The sequence below is a fragment of the Cervus canadensis genome, chromosome 30 (assembly GCF_019320065.1).
Source record: "Cervus canadensis isolate Bull #8, Minnesota chromosome 30, ASM1932006v1, whole genome shotgun sequence".
Taxonomy (NCBI): domain Eukaryota; kingdom Metazoa; phylum Chordata; class Mammalia; order Artiodactyla; family Cervidae; genus Cervus; species Cervus canadensis.
In genome coordinates, this window is record NC_057415.1 from 11625752 (window position 1) to 11640105 (window position 14354).

Consider the following 14354-nt stretch of genomic DNA (forward strand, 5'->3'; position numbering starts at 1 on the left):
AGATCAGTGAAAATAATCTTTGTTGAAAGTCTGTATATTTTGACTCCACCTGTAGCCCCTAGGAATTTGCATGAGAGTGCAGGTCAGTGTTTTGTAGAATTTAAATAAAATTTCAAAATTATGTGTGGATCAAGCATTTACTACATCAATAGCTCCTGATCACCAGAAATCATTAGATTAGAAGAAAAGTTTCAGAGTCAGGGAGCTGATACAAAATTCAGTGGTATTTTCAAAGCCTTTGGAAGACACTTGCAAGCAACAAATGCTCCTCATGAATGCTGCTGAATTTTCAGAGCAAAACAGCTCATTATTGTATACTGAGACTTAGCAGCAGCAGCAGCAGCAGCCTTAAATAAAAGCAACCAACCAACTAGCCAACAAACTTACTCCTTTTCTCCCATGTGAAGACACTTCCACCCCAACACAAATATACACAGTACATGAAACTCTGTATTTATCAAATAATTTGTCTTTGAGGAAATGATTCTTCTCGTTGCCATAGGAGTCTTTGTTTATTAAAGCATTCTTTACATTTAGAACTGCTTCAATAAGTTTAAATATTTGCTAGAAGATCATTAACTACTTTTCTGGAGTCAATCACCTTCCATTTTCTAAGTTAACATAAACATTCCATAATGAAATAAAGAATGCAGGGTAGGTATATTATCCCCACATACAAATGATGAAACAGAGTCTTAGAAAAGTGAAGCATCCGTGAGCTGTCACATCTGGTAAAGATGAGGTATCCTGGGAACATAAGGACAAAGGTCTCCTGAATGCCAACCAGGTACTTTCCAAAGTGGGGAAAACTGTACTGTGGCTCTGCAGAGAGATCCTGGGACTCAGGGCAGGTCCTCCAAATCTCTCTTCATCTCAGATTCCTTCCTATAAGATAGTGCTTGAACTTGCTTATCTGTATAATTTTGGAATTTAACAATAGGGTAGAGAAACTTATAGCTGATGATCTCTTTCCCATGAAAATGTTAGTTAGAAATAAAGATTGAAAAAGAAATACACAAAACCGTCAGATGAGTTGGAGGGAAATGATCTTGGTTAGAACAAGTTGATTCCTAACTTGTCTTTTAGGAATCACTACAATTCTATTTGTATATAGGTCACAGAGACAGAATTAAGTGTGTGCTCAAACATCTGTAGAAGTGTTGCCTGGGAGAGCCACTCACAACTGAAGCAGCAGAGAAAGAGAAATATCACACCTTTGTTCCACCCTGGACAAGTGTTTGGCATGTGCTCTTTTCTGTTTTGCGGCTTATTTAATGCTGTCTTCATCTAACCCCATCTGAAGGTTCTGCCGGGGGGATTTGAGTGTGTATGTGCTCAGTCATGTTCTACTCTTTGTGACCCCTTGGACTGTAGTCTGCTAGGCTCCTCTGTTCATGGAATTTTTCAGGCAAAAATACTGGAATGAGTTGCCGTTTCCTTCTCCAGGGGATCTTCCTGACTCAGGGATTGAACATGTGTCTCTTCTGTTTCCTGCATTGGCAGCCTGATTCTTTACCACTAGCACCACCTGGGAAGCTATAGTCATGTGTTTTTTATTACTCTGCTTTCACTCTCAGCCACACACTTTGAAAATGCAATGTAGTGGATAAATCACACATAAATCACAGGTTTTATATTTGCTAGACTTTTATTTCAGTCCCAAGCTGCAGAGGTATGATCTTGGGCTGCTTTCTTATGTTTTTCTAAATCTCAGTTTTATTATCATTATCATCATTGTGGCAAACATAATTAATTACTTATTAAACTAGGCACTGTGTCAAGCCCATTACCTGTATTAACTGATTGACGACTTACAACAACCTGCAAGGTAGAGTTATTATATCCCCTAGTTTATGTATGAGGATTATGAGATGCTGAGAGGTTAAGTGATTTGTAAACCATGCAACTAATAAGTGGTAAATCTAAATTCTGAACTTGGAGAATCTATCTTCTTAATCTCCACTTGACACTGCCTCTCACTATGGTATATGAATACCCTATATAGTCTATTATATAGGCATATTAATCAGGATAAACTGTGCTGCAGTAACAAAAATCCCAAAATTTCAGTGGCTTAAAACAATAAAAGCTTATTTCTTGTTTCATTACAGGTATTGACTGGGAGTTCTGTCAGCCTCATCCTCATTCCAAGATGAGGCAGACACATCAGCCACTTTTTGAAAATTTAGCATTTATTTTGGCACCAAGTAAGACTACACTGCCCTTAGTGCTATTAACATTGTTATCAATGGATAATTTTTCTTGTGGAGGACTGTCCCAGGCACTTCACTATGTTTAGCAGCATCCCTGGGCTTCCCTGATGACTCAGCTGGGAAAGAATCTGCCTGCAATGCAGGAGATGTGGGTTTGATCCCTGGGTTGGGAAGATCCTCTAGAGAAGGGAACAGCTATCCACTCCAGTATACTTGCCTGGAGAATTCCATGGACCATATAGTCCATTGGGTTGCAAAAAGTTGAACACGACTGAGCAACTTTCACTTCATTTCACTTCAAAATCACCTTAACCATCAAGCACTTCTTTCCACAGGGTGCTAATTAAGTTCCAGCTAAACTATACCCAGATACAGCTATCCATCTCCTGTTGTCAATAAAGTTTTATTGGAACACAGACCAGCCCATTTGCTTGCATATTTTCTGTGTCTATTTTCACACTGCAGCAGTAGAATTGACTAGTTGCAGCAGAGTCTCTAGGCCCTCAAAGCCTAAAGTATTTACAGTATGAGGCTTTACAGGAAAAGTTTGCCAACTCCTGGTTTATAAAAACAGACATATTTTGGAAGTGGGACTTTGGGGTGAATAACAAAAATGGAAGATAACCCTATGTCCATCTTTGTTTCTAAATTATTAGTGTGTACTTAGCATTATGCACTTGTGCCTTTGTGATTTCCAGCTCGGAGCTGTGACAAGATTCACAAAGATCTGCATTTACTGTCTCTCTTGTGTGATTCACAACTTGCAATCATACTTTTAAATTAAAAAAAAAAAAAAAAAAACCTCTATTGATCTTTCTCATATGTACAAAAAAGGTCACATGTCAAGTCTACAACCCCATGAGCCTTCACAGGCTGAGCTCACTTTCCAGTTCTTTCTTGCTCCCTTCTAGACCTGCTCACTGCTCCAGGCATCCTGATTTCCTAAGAGCAACAATAGCCAACTTTAAAAAAAAAATCTTTATTATGGACAACTCTCAAACATGTACAGTGGCAGAGAGAATAGAGAAATGAACTCTCCTGTATCTTTCAGCAGCTTCAAAATTTATTAGGTCTTTGTCATTCATGTTTTATATTCACTCTCTTCTCTTTCTAGATAGGTATGTAGGTACATAGATAGATAGATAGATAAAATACCCATTATTTATATATTATATAATATATGATGTGTTAGTAATAAGTTTATCTATATAATATCAATTGGATGAATATTTCTATTAGCCTTAACTTACAGTTTCTCACTTGTAGAATAGGGATAATAATAGGACCTATATACTTCTTCCTAGGTTCGTTGAAGAATAAGTGAATTGATATCCATAAAGTTCTCAGAAAATCAAGTAGTAATTATTCAATAAATATTAACTGTCTCCAGCAGCAGCAACAGCTTCAGGGTACAAGGAACTAATTACCAAGGTCATGACTGCCCTCTTTTCTTTTCTGTAGGTCTATGCTGTGGTGGTAATTGCATCTGTAGTGGGATTTTGTCTACTGGTAATGCTATTTCTGCTAAAGTTGGCAAGACACTCCAAGTTTGGCATGAAAGGTAAGAAGGGTTGTGTTTATTTTCCTACTTATGTGGAATCATTTTTGGCTTATGACTAATGCTAATTACCACTAAAGAAGGAAGCAGCTAGATTTACAATGACTAGGATTGAAGGCTGAGAAAACAGCAACAAAGCTATGATACTACAAATCAAGACAGAGCAAAGTCATGTTGATTACTCAGCACTACCCACTTTCATTGAGGACAGTTGTCCCAGAAGACATGGAACTGGTTTCTTGAGTTTTCAAGTGACTAATTATGTCTGAGTTTTGCTTTTACTTCAGAAAGGCAGGCTAGTGCCTGTAGGCAAGTGACAGACACACATATTTTGTGTAAAAAAGGTCCTTTCTGTTGTACATTTGACTTCTAGAATTTCCGTGGCATGCTTTTTGTGTTGCTGCTACATTTTCAGAGTCTCATCTTTTGAAATTTAAAGTGTTGGGAAGCAAAATAAGAACAGCTTTTGGAGGTACATTGAAGCATTGTGAATGAGTCATTTTTTATTTTAGTGGAAAAGTTCCTAGTGCTCGATTAAAAATTAGGGTTTGTGTTGCCCACAATAGACTATTGGTCTCTTTTAGAAAACTGAAAATTCATTTCGGGGCGATATAAGTAGGCAAGAGTTTTAGTGATTAAAAAGCATTTGCTCCGATATTTAAACCTATGTGTTGACTCATGTTATTGGTGAGTTCTGCATGGTCTCTTATAAATGCCACTAGCTGGGGAAAGCTGTGACACCACAGTTAGTGGTGTCTTAATTGTGTTGGGGAGACAGCTGGGTGGGTTTTCTTGATCTATATTGCTCATCACGTTTATTGTTATTGTTGCCTTCTTACTTGGAAGTGATGTTTAAGTAGCAGTAGGTCATCCAGTGTATAGCAGGCTCTGGGGTGGATCAGATCCATTTTGATGCTTTCACCTTTCTCTTTGTGTGTGCCCATGAACAAGATGCCCAAACCTGAAATGAATGAGGAGGAACAGCAGTAAAGTTCTTAAATATAATGGCTAAACCTCCTCCTGACTCCCCCTTTGGCCTCTTTCTTCTGAAGGAGGAAAGATCTCTCATTCTGCAGTTATGAATAAGGCGTGAGTGGTGGTGATGGTGGAGGGGGGTGTACTACAGTGATTTTTTATTAGTCCTACGGTGGTGGTTTGCAAACTTGACTTTGCCTCAGAAACTCCTGGAGGGCTTATGAAAACACAGACTTTCTGGGTTACTCCAAGAGTTTCTCATTTAATAGATCTGCTGTGGGCCTGAAAATAGGCATTTCTAACAGTTTCCAAGGAATGCTGATGCTGTTTTTCCCAAATATTCTCGGAGAGTCACCTTTCTATGCGATACACATGGGCTCCCAGGTCTCTTTCCAAGAGTGACAAGTTGTGGGATAAGCATTGCAGACCAGACCCACCCACGGCTTTGAGGACCTTTCTGTGTCCCTGGATTCAGCTGGTGCCCTGGTCTGGGCTAGGGTTTTCCTCTGTGTGTGTCAGCCACCTGCCATGGGATTTGGTTCTCCTCATCTTGATCAGATGCTTCTTTTCCTTAGAAGCACTTGTGGTGAATATCCCCAAGGAGAAATTTTACTGGACAGAGATTCTAGCTCTATCACTTTTCTGCCTTGAAGGTAGCGTTGGAAGCGTTCATCTTATGAGGTCTTCAGAGAAAGGATATGTCTTAGGTCCTCCTGGGAGCTCAGAAAGGCTTTGGAAACTGTAGGAGCAATATTAGGGAGTCAGTCTTCATTTCTACTTTGTGTTAAGAAAATAACAGAAGAATGGTCTGTAAATGTGAACATGCTCTGTAGTGTAGTGATAGAGAAGAATAAAAGGCAGATGTTTTGTTTCACAGAAGATCCTGTTTCATATAGTGACTCCAGCACTAAGACTAAAAATGTATCTTATTTGTATAATTTGGGATGACCACTCTGAAGCACCTATAATTTTTCGGGTATAACCTAAATGTACTTTTAATGATCGGTAAGAGAAGGTTTTACTTAACCTTGTCACAGAGCCAATAGATGGCTTTCTTCATGCAGTAACTACTAGAGCTTATGTTTTACTCCCTTATTTTTAGACATAAAATTAAAATTTTATTTTTAAAAAAATACAAAATTTTTAAAAAATTACAAATTTTAAAAATTTGTCTCAGAGACTCAGGTTCTTGTTTAGAATAGCTTCCTTCTCTACTTTTAACTACATGTCTATCTGTGCCATAGTTTGAACAAATGGGCCTGAGTTGAGGTTCTTGTTTTATGGTCAGATGCTGAGCTGTAACTTGGGGATCTGGAAAAGAAGATGAGGTTCATGTAATGAAACTGCATAAAACATGGTGTTTAGCAATTAATGTAAGTTAAAAGGACCTCTTGTATTGCTTGGAACTGTATTCCATTTCTTGTCATAATTTACTATAGAAAAGAAGCTGAAAAAGAATATATATCCACTTATATATGGACTTTCGAGGAGGCTCAGTGGGATGCAGGAGACATAGGAGATGCGGATTTGATCTCTGGGTGGGGAGGATCTGTGGAGAAGGGCATGGCAACCCACTCCAGTATTCTTGCCTAAAAAGAAAAAAAAAAAAATCTCATGAACAGAGGAGCCTGGAGGGCTACAGTCCATAGGGTTGCAAAGTGTTGGACTAGACTGAAGTGACTGAACATGCATGCAAACATACTTGTGTATATATTGTATATATAAGTGTGTGTGTGTGTGTGTGTATTTGTTTGCAGTAAACCTGAAAGTATAGTTGTAAATCAACTATACTTCACTAAAAATAAGTTAATGTACTTTAAATGCTATTAGAACTTGAATTACTGTTGAAAAAACATGCACCTTAAAAAGGAGAGAACATGTGAAAACACTGTTATACTCTGAAATAAACAGAAAACACATCACTAGCGGTTTCTGAGTGACAGCAGTAAGAAATGTATGTAGGCTTGGCCAGAACCAATGCCTTGGTTCTTTATGAGAGGCCAACGGCTGATGTGCAAATGAGCTGTTCCAAATGAAACTCTTACCCTCCTAAGCACCTTCGGGGACATTCTACCCCCATTCATATTCCCTTGTCCTGGAGATAAGTTGAGACTGAAGGGTGGCAGCCAGCCCATCCTTAGGTATTTCTAGGTTTTCACCCATCCCAGCATTGAATGCTTCAGCCTCCACTGTTTCAGTCCATGGTAGCAGTGTTGAGACTGTAAATTACAGTGTAATACTATTGATTCAATGGGTCCAGGGTAACCCAAACCAGAAATCTCTTAAAATCACACTGCAGCTGTATGCAGGGCAACTCAAGCTTTATAGGTCAACCCTAGAACCCAAACATCATCAATGGCATTGCTTTCCATGGAAAGGTGATCCTTAAATTCCAAAGCGGGGAGTTAAACTTAGATCTTAGAATACAGCAGTGCTGCGTTCTTTTCAGGTAGGTCTATGTGACTGCAAGACTGTAAGCTTTGTAGGGCTTTTTTTTTTTTTTTAATCTCTTCTGTCAATTCACGGTAACTGAATCCTGATGGTGTAATCTAGAAGACAGAGGCCAGACTATGAGCTCCAGAGTTCATAATGATCTTGTTCACCATTACTTACCCAGTGCTGAGGCCAAAGTTGAGAGTTGATTAATTTTAACTGGTAGAATGAAAGACCACAGAGAATTTTCAACTCCATCCACATTAGTAATTGGAAAACAGTAAATATTTGGAGGCCAACTGGTATGTAAATGGGCTTCCCTGGTGAGTCAGCTGGCAAAGAATCTGCCTGCCACGTTGGAGACCTGGGTTTGATCCCTGGGCTGGGAAGATCCCCTGGAGAAGGGAAAGGCTACTCATTCTAGTATTCTGTCCTGGAGAATTCCATGGACTGTATATACAGTTCATGGGGTCTCAAACAGTCAGACACAACTAGCAACTTTCGCTTGTATGTGAATGGTTAAAGAAAGATCTTGGAGTTTTTCTAAGCTTCTATACTTAAAAAAATTATTCCAGTTAAGTAATGGTCATAGACAGGAAGTCATTTTGTTCAGGTTTTGTCTTAGGATTATATAGGTTTTCACATACAGTTTTAAAGTATTATTGTTGTTGAAGTTTGGAGGGTTCACTTTGGCTTTCCATTTTGCACATAAGCATCTTCAATTTCTTCCTGTCTGCCTCTTGAATTTACGGCCTCAGAATATGTGGCTTTGTCCAGCTTTGAGGCTGGCAGAAGTGCCAGATGGTGGCTCCCATCTTGGTGTGAGCCTAGAAATTATGTTTCATTATCGCTTGATATGCTTTAAACCTCTTGTTGGCACGTCTAATAGACTACCAGCCCTGTTTCAATAAAAATGTTGAGGGGTAGAATTTACCCTAGTCCATTTCTTTATGCTTCTTTCTGTGTCTTGACACCATTCTTTTGGTTTTTGGTTGAATATCTAGTTACCATAATTCCAGAGTCCTGAATAAAGCTCCTCTGTTAGGGTTTGGCCCTCTGTATAGGGATTAGTCATATGTGTACTTAATATGGATGCATGAACTGTATAACGCCTCTATCTAAATCTATGTTTATATCAATACCCCATAGGTAAGTACATAATTTGATCCCTTTTCTTTGAAGACTGCCTATGATTCATTTTAATTTTCACTGAAGTAGAGCTCAAGGCCCTTTCCAGAGCAGCTCTACTGCCAAAGGAACGGGCAACCCGGCTTTTGAATTCTCTCATTTTTATTGTAACCCAGTCTTGTATTTAGTTCTCACATTGCTTCCTGGCCCTCTTTCTTTGTTGAAAATGTAGAAGTTCACATAAAGGGGAAATGGAAGCATCTAGGGGCATGAGGGTTGCCAAGTCTTCTCAGAGTGCTCCACTTCGGGAGCCCTGCCCGATGGCATTGATGGGGACAGGGTTGGAAAAAAAGCAAGGGAGCCAGAAGGGCAGAGCGGGGCTGGCAGCCGTCACACTGGGGAAGAGCAGTGGTGGCCATCAGCTTTCTGTTAGCTGTGTTTCCTGATGGAAGTCCACGTACGATATTACTCCCTCCATAAAGAGGCATCCTTCGTCCTTCTGGAGTAAGTATCCAAGTGACCTCAAGAGATCCCACAGGAGGAACTAGAATAGGAAACCTTTTCTCTTATTTAGGTTTGATGGCCTACAGATCTTCTCTGCAGGCCCCTCTGCTTACACATAAACCACCCAGATGCCTTCTGATAGTTCCAATTCATAGTTGACCAAAAGACTATACTGCCCGAGAACACAGAACCAGGTTTTAACCCCAGACTCGAGACCGCTAGTTTAAGTTTCTCCTCTTAGATAAATGATCTTCTAAATGTCTTTCAAGAGCAACCAAAATTTCAGTTCTTTAAAAATATTCATAAACAGAGTGGGGCCAAAGCTAAAGAGGTTAAAGGTTAACGCCTTTTATATAAGCTGAAAACAATTCTGGAAAATTTAGGAGGTTGAGTTTAACAGATATTTGGATCAAGTTTTAAAAGAGGGAAAAATGTGACTGAAAGCCAGAAACACAGTTGTATAGAAACATCTGTAAGGACAAACTGTTTTCCATATGACCCTTCCCCCAACACACTATTTTTTTTTTTTTTTTTTTGGTCATACATTGATATGAATCAGCCATAGATTTACACGTATCCCCCATCCCGATCCCCCTTCCCACCTCCCTCTCCACCTGATTCCTCTGGGTCTTCCCAGTGCACCAGGCCCGAGCACTTGTCTCATGCATCCCACCTGGGCTGGTGATCTGTTTCACCATAGATAGTATACATGCTGTTCTTTTGAAATATCCCACCCTCACCTTCTCCCACAGAGTTCAAAAGTCTGTTCTGTATCTCTGTGTCTCTTTTTCCATTTTGCATATAAGGTTATCGTTACCATCTTTCTAAATTCCATATATATGTGTTAGTATGCTGTAATGTTCTTTATCTTTCTGGCTTACTTCACTCTGTATAAGGGGCTCCAGTTTCATCCATCTCATTAGGACTGGTTCAAATGAATTCTTTTTAACGGCTGAGTAATATTCCATGGTGTATATGTACCACAGCTTCCTTATCCATTCGTCTGCTGATGGGCATCTAGGTTGCTTCCATGTCCTGGCTATTATAAACAGTGCTGCGATGAACATTGGGGTGCACGTGTCTCTTTCAGATCTGGTTTCCTCAGTGTGTATGCCCAGAAGTGGGATTGCTGGGTCATATGGCAGGTCTATTTCCAGTTTTTTAAGAAATCTCCACACTGTTTTCCATAGCGGCTGTACTAGTTTGCATTCCCACCAACAGTGTAAGAGGGTTCCCTTTTCTCCTATTTTTTTTAAGACAAATCACATTAAAGTATTATAACAGTAACATGTGAATGCATTCTTGTTTTTCAAAATTTCAAGCACATTTATGATTCATAGAGCTAGAAGTACTATAACAGTAACATGTGAATACATTCTTGTTTTTCAAAATTTCAAGCATATTAGAGATACACAGATATATAGAACTCACCTTCCTCTTCCACTGCCATTTCCACTCCTAATGATAACCTCCTTTAACTATTCCCAGTGCATATATTATGTCAATAATAAAATACATGGCTTACTCATTATGTAGATACTTTAATACAGTCATTTATGGTTGCATAAAGAAATCATAACACAAATTTGCTTTACATCTTTTTAGAAGTACCAATTTAACTTATAGATCTTTCTGAATCAGTTTCTAGGCATCTACTGCATTCTGTTCCTAGTATTTCTGAGGACTCTGGCATCAGGCTACCTGGGTCTGAATCCTGACTCTCCTCATTTCAAGTGTGTGACTTTGAGAAAATTTCTCATCCTCTCATCCTCAGGATTTCCATACTAGGGCAATAATTGTACCGATCTCAGGGAGTTTTTGTAAGACAAACTGTGTTCATGTGTGTGGAGCATTTTGAAATGTTACTGGCATTTAATAATTACTATAGTGACTAAACAGCAACAATACAAATATTTACTGTAACTTTGTTTTGTAACATTATTATTTTAAATGAATTGGAAACCTTAAAAAGACTTATATTTCTACCCAATCTGTAGAGAAGTAATTAACATCTTACTTATAAAGATAGATATTTGGAAATGGATTGCTGAGAGAAGAGGTTTGTATATTTTATATGTTGATTTTAAATGTTATCAGATTACCTTGCAGAAATGCTTTATTAATTTTTACTCCCACCAATAGTAGATGAAGACATCGTTTTGTTTATGTTTTCACCCATATCAGATATTATCAAGCTTCTATATTTTTGCTAATTCACTTAAAATACTGTTCTGATTAATAATAAGGTTAAGCATCTTTATCAAGTGGAGAATAGAAAGAAATGTTTATTTGTTGATTTACCTTCTAAATTGTCTCTATTAATCTTTTATTGGCTATATATATTGCTCACATTTTCTTCTATTCTTTTGACTTTTAAAATAGTAGCTTTTGGCAAACATTTCATTTTTTTGTAGACGCAAATCTGTCCATATTTTCCATATAAGTTTTGCATTTTGCTGAGGAAGTCATCCTGTCTCTGAGACTGTAAACATACTTTTTTGATATTCCTTTCACTAGTTTTACTTTGTATGTATGTTTTTTAACTTGATCTTTAATCTCTTTGAAATTCTTTTTTTATTTTTAAGTTGATGTGAAGTACTCTGTCTTTTTCAGACATAGATTCAATAAAGATGTTTGTGGGACATTTTTAGAGAGAGACCAACAATATTATTTTAACTTTCTGGAATCAGAAAGTCATTAATAAAAAGAAATTTTGAAGAGCTTAGTGACTTTTAAAAAAAAATAAGTAATAAACTTTGTTGGGTCTCCTATTTTATTCTCACCCAAGAGTATCAGACAATATAGTTGGTGTTTTTTTTTAAACTTCCTTCCCCAGCTTCAGTAGAGTTTAGCATTCTCTTAGTAGAGAACTATGTTTGTCAATAGCAATCAAATCCTCGGAAATTTCATAAAAGATGTTCAGTTGCAAGAGTTATTGAGTAATTTGACAAAGTGAAAATTTGTCAAAAGAGCCCAAGTGTGCCTTTCTTGTCTGTTGGAGATGTTATATAAAGCTTTACCCTTATGTTCATGAGGTGAAGATCTACTATCTGAAGTCTCTTACTTCTTGTAGGGTCACCATTTGGCTTTTGTCTACATGAGGGCAGAACATGCTTTTACTTTGCAGCATATTGAAAATGGGCCCAGAACTTTCAGGAATGGCTCCATCAGGCACTGCAGGAAGCCGAAGCAGCAGCGTTTTTCCCATTAGCTTTTCAAGTGCACTGACCTCAAACTTTTAAAATTCCCTGTCATACGTAGACCTCCCATAAGCCCCGTGCGATTCAGGGGAGAACCCAGGTATGCCTGTTATGTAGAGGGTGCAGCTGTATTGTTTAGGGACTTCCCATGCGATGAGTCTTGCGAAAAGATAGACAGTCCTTTAAGAAATTCGATTTTGTACTTAAACGTCAGGAGCACTTGCTATCCTCTCTTTGGTCCTCCATAAATCCTGTGGTGAACTCACTTTGACCTTACACAGATCATCATGCACTGAAAAAAGGCTTCCAAAATTGGAAAATCTGCTACTTTTCTTCTTGTTTTCATCCTTTGTTTCTCTTTTTTTTAACCTCTCATTTTTCTCCCTGTCATTTTGTCCTTCCACATCTCTGTGCTTCCTAATTTAGCATTCTTCCCTCCCTATTTTGATTTTCTTCCTCCTCATTCCTAGCATCTGATTTTGGTGGACCAGCTTTTCAGAATTTGTGAAGAAGACAGATAATAACTTGGCTTAAGTTCTAACATATGCTCTGGTTTTATCCTACTTTATTTTGGGCAAGAATACTGAATGACTCGGGGAGTAAATTTAGCTCTAAATCAGCGGAACTGTCACGTGGTAACTCAGGAGACAGCCTGTTTGAATACTGCACATCCTTCATGTTTGTAAGTTGTTAACTCTTAAGTCTTCAAACCTAGGAGTATATGGAAATATTGGAAGCTTATGAATCAGACAAGTTTGGGTTCAGATTTCATGTCTCCCACCTGCTAACCATAATTTGGGGCAGATTTTTAAACTCTGTAAATCTTAGATTCCTCTTTGGTAGAGGGAATAATATCCATCTCTTAATTGATTACAAGCATTAAATCAGTGCTTAGTTTCAGGCCTGGCTCACTGAATGAATTCTGTAAGATAGTTATTGTTGAGATTTATGTTTTAGTAATATATAACTGAGCTTTCCCGATGGCTCAGTGGTAAAGAATCTGCCTGCAATGCGAGAGATCCGGTTTTGATCCCTGGGTTGAGAAGATCCCCTGGAGGAGAAAATGGCAACCCACTCCAGTATTCTTGCCTGGAAAATTCCATGGACAGAGGAGCCTGGTGGGCTACAGTTCATGGAGCTGCAAAAAGTGGGACACGACAGAGCACGCACACACGCATTTATGCAAACTCAGGAAAAGAATATGGAGAGAGTCCTGTTTGAACATATTCTGAATCAGGATTGCAAAAAAATGTCTCAAATGCATACCGTGTATATTTAAGGTTTATTAGTTGAATATGTAGAAAAAATTGTAATTTTAATGTGTCCATGTTTTATGGGTATGCATTATGAATGTAAAGTTGCTGAATCATATGCTTATTTTAAGCTCTTCTGTCCTTGAAGATACTGTGTACAAATTATTGCAAACTCCTAATTTTATCATCCTTTGAGCAATTCATTTATTTAAATTGTTCTGGAGTTTATGAGAAATCTATTTCATGTACTGATTGATTTGGTATGTAATCTTTCCTAGTTTCTTTCGGGAGGAGTATTTACTGTAGGGAAGGATTAGAAAGAGCAAGCAGGGGTGGGATGGGAAAGGGAGCCCTTCTTCCCTCAGTAACCATCAGCTTATGTCTAGAAATATGAGCTCATGGAGGCTCCTATTATGATATGCTTCCCGTTTGTGTGTTGAATTACAAATAATTTCTTTTAACAAAAACAGGCTTTAGTTTTTGATGACTCTTGAATGGATCATCCTTATGTAGAAGCAATACTAGCTCTTTTATATAAAATAAAAATTTAAAAACTTCCCCCCAAAAAAACTAGATGAAAAGAGGGATTCTGGAGAAAATAAAATTTTCCTTATGCAGTTGATTGTAACTCATATTAATATAATCACAGACTAAGATGTTGCTTTCCCAGAAAAGTCAAGGCTTGGGCAGGCAAATGGCCGTGGAAGATCTTTGTTTTTATCAAGACATCAGCAGAAATAGAATAGCATGGGCTTCTTCTGTGATCACCTAGGAGCTTTAGTGGTCTGAAGACAAGAAACAATGAGAGAGAGAGAGAGAGGGAGAGAGAGATCCATTCTCACTCACCAAGTCTTCAGTAAGAGATTAATATCCTGAGTTGAAGGCAGAGGTGTCATCTCAGCCCTAACCAGTGCCAGTAGAAGGAAGGAAGGGGACTCGAGTTTAGGGTGGGAGTGGAGTGGGAGGGGAGGATGCTGGGAATGAGATCATGTTTCTGTTTACACTCATGGTTGTCAACTTTAGTAGTTCTGGGAAGACTTAAGCAGAGTCAACCACCCAACTGAGCCTTTCCCGTACCTGTAAAAGAAGA

At 38.4% G+C, this 14354-nt stretch overlaps 1 protein-coding gene across 10 annotated transcripts in view; it reads left to right on the plus strand.

Annotated features, from left to right (window-relative positions):
- Positions 1–14354, plus strand: part of NTRK2 (neurotrophic receptor tyrosine kinase 2) — a 388663-nt gene that overhangs the window by 97512 nt on the left and 276797 nt on the right. For all 10 annotated transcript variants that reach the window (XM_043453247.1, XM_043453252.1, XM_043453254.1 and 7 more), the window contains one exon: positions 3675–3774. In XM_043453247.1, coding sequence (XP_043309182.1) covers positions 3675–3774 — 100 coding nt within the window. The remainder of the gene's footprint in view (positions 1–3674; positions 3775–14354) is intronic.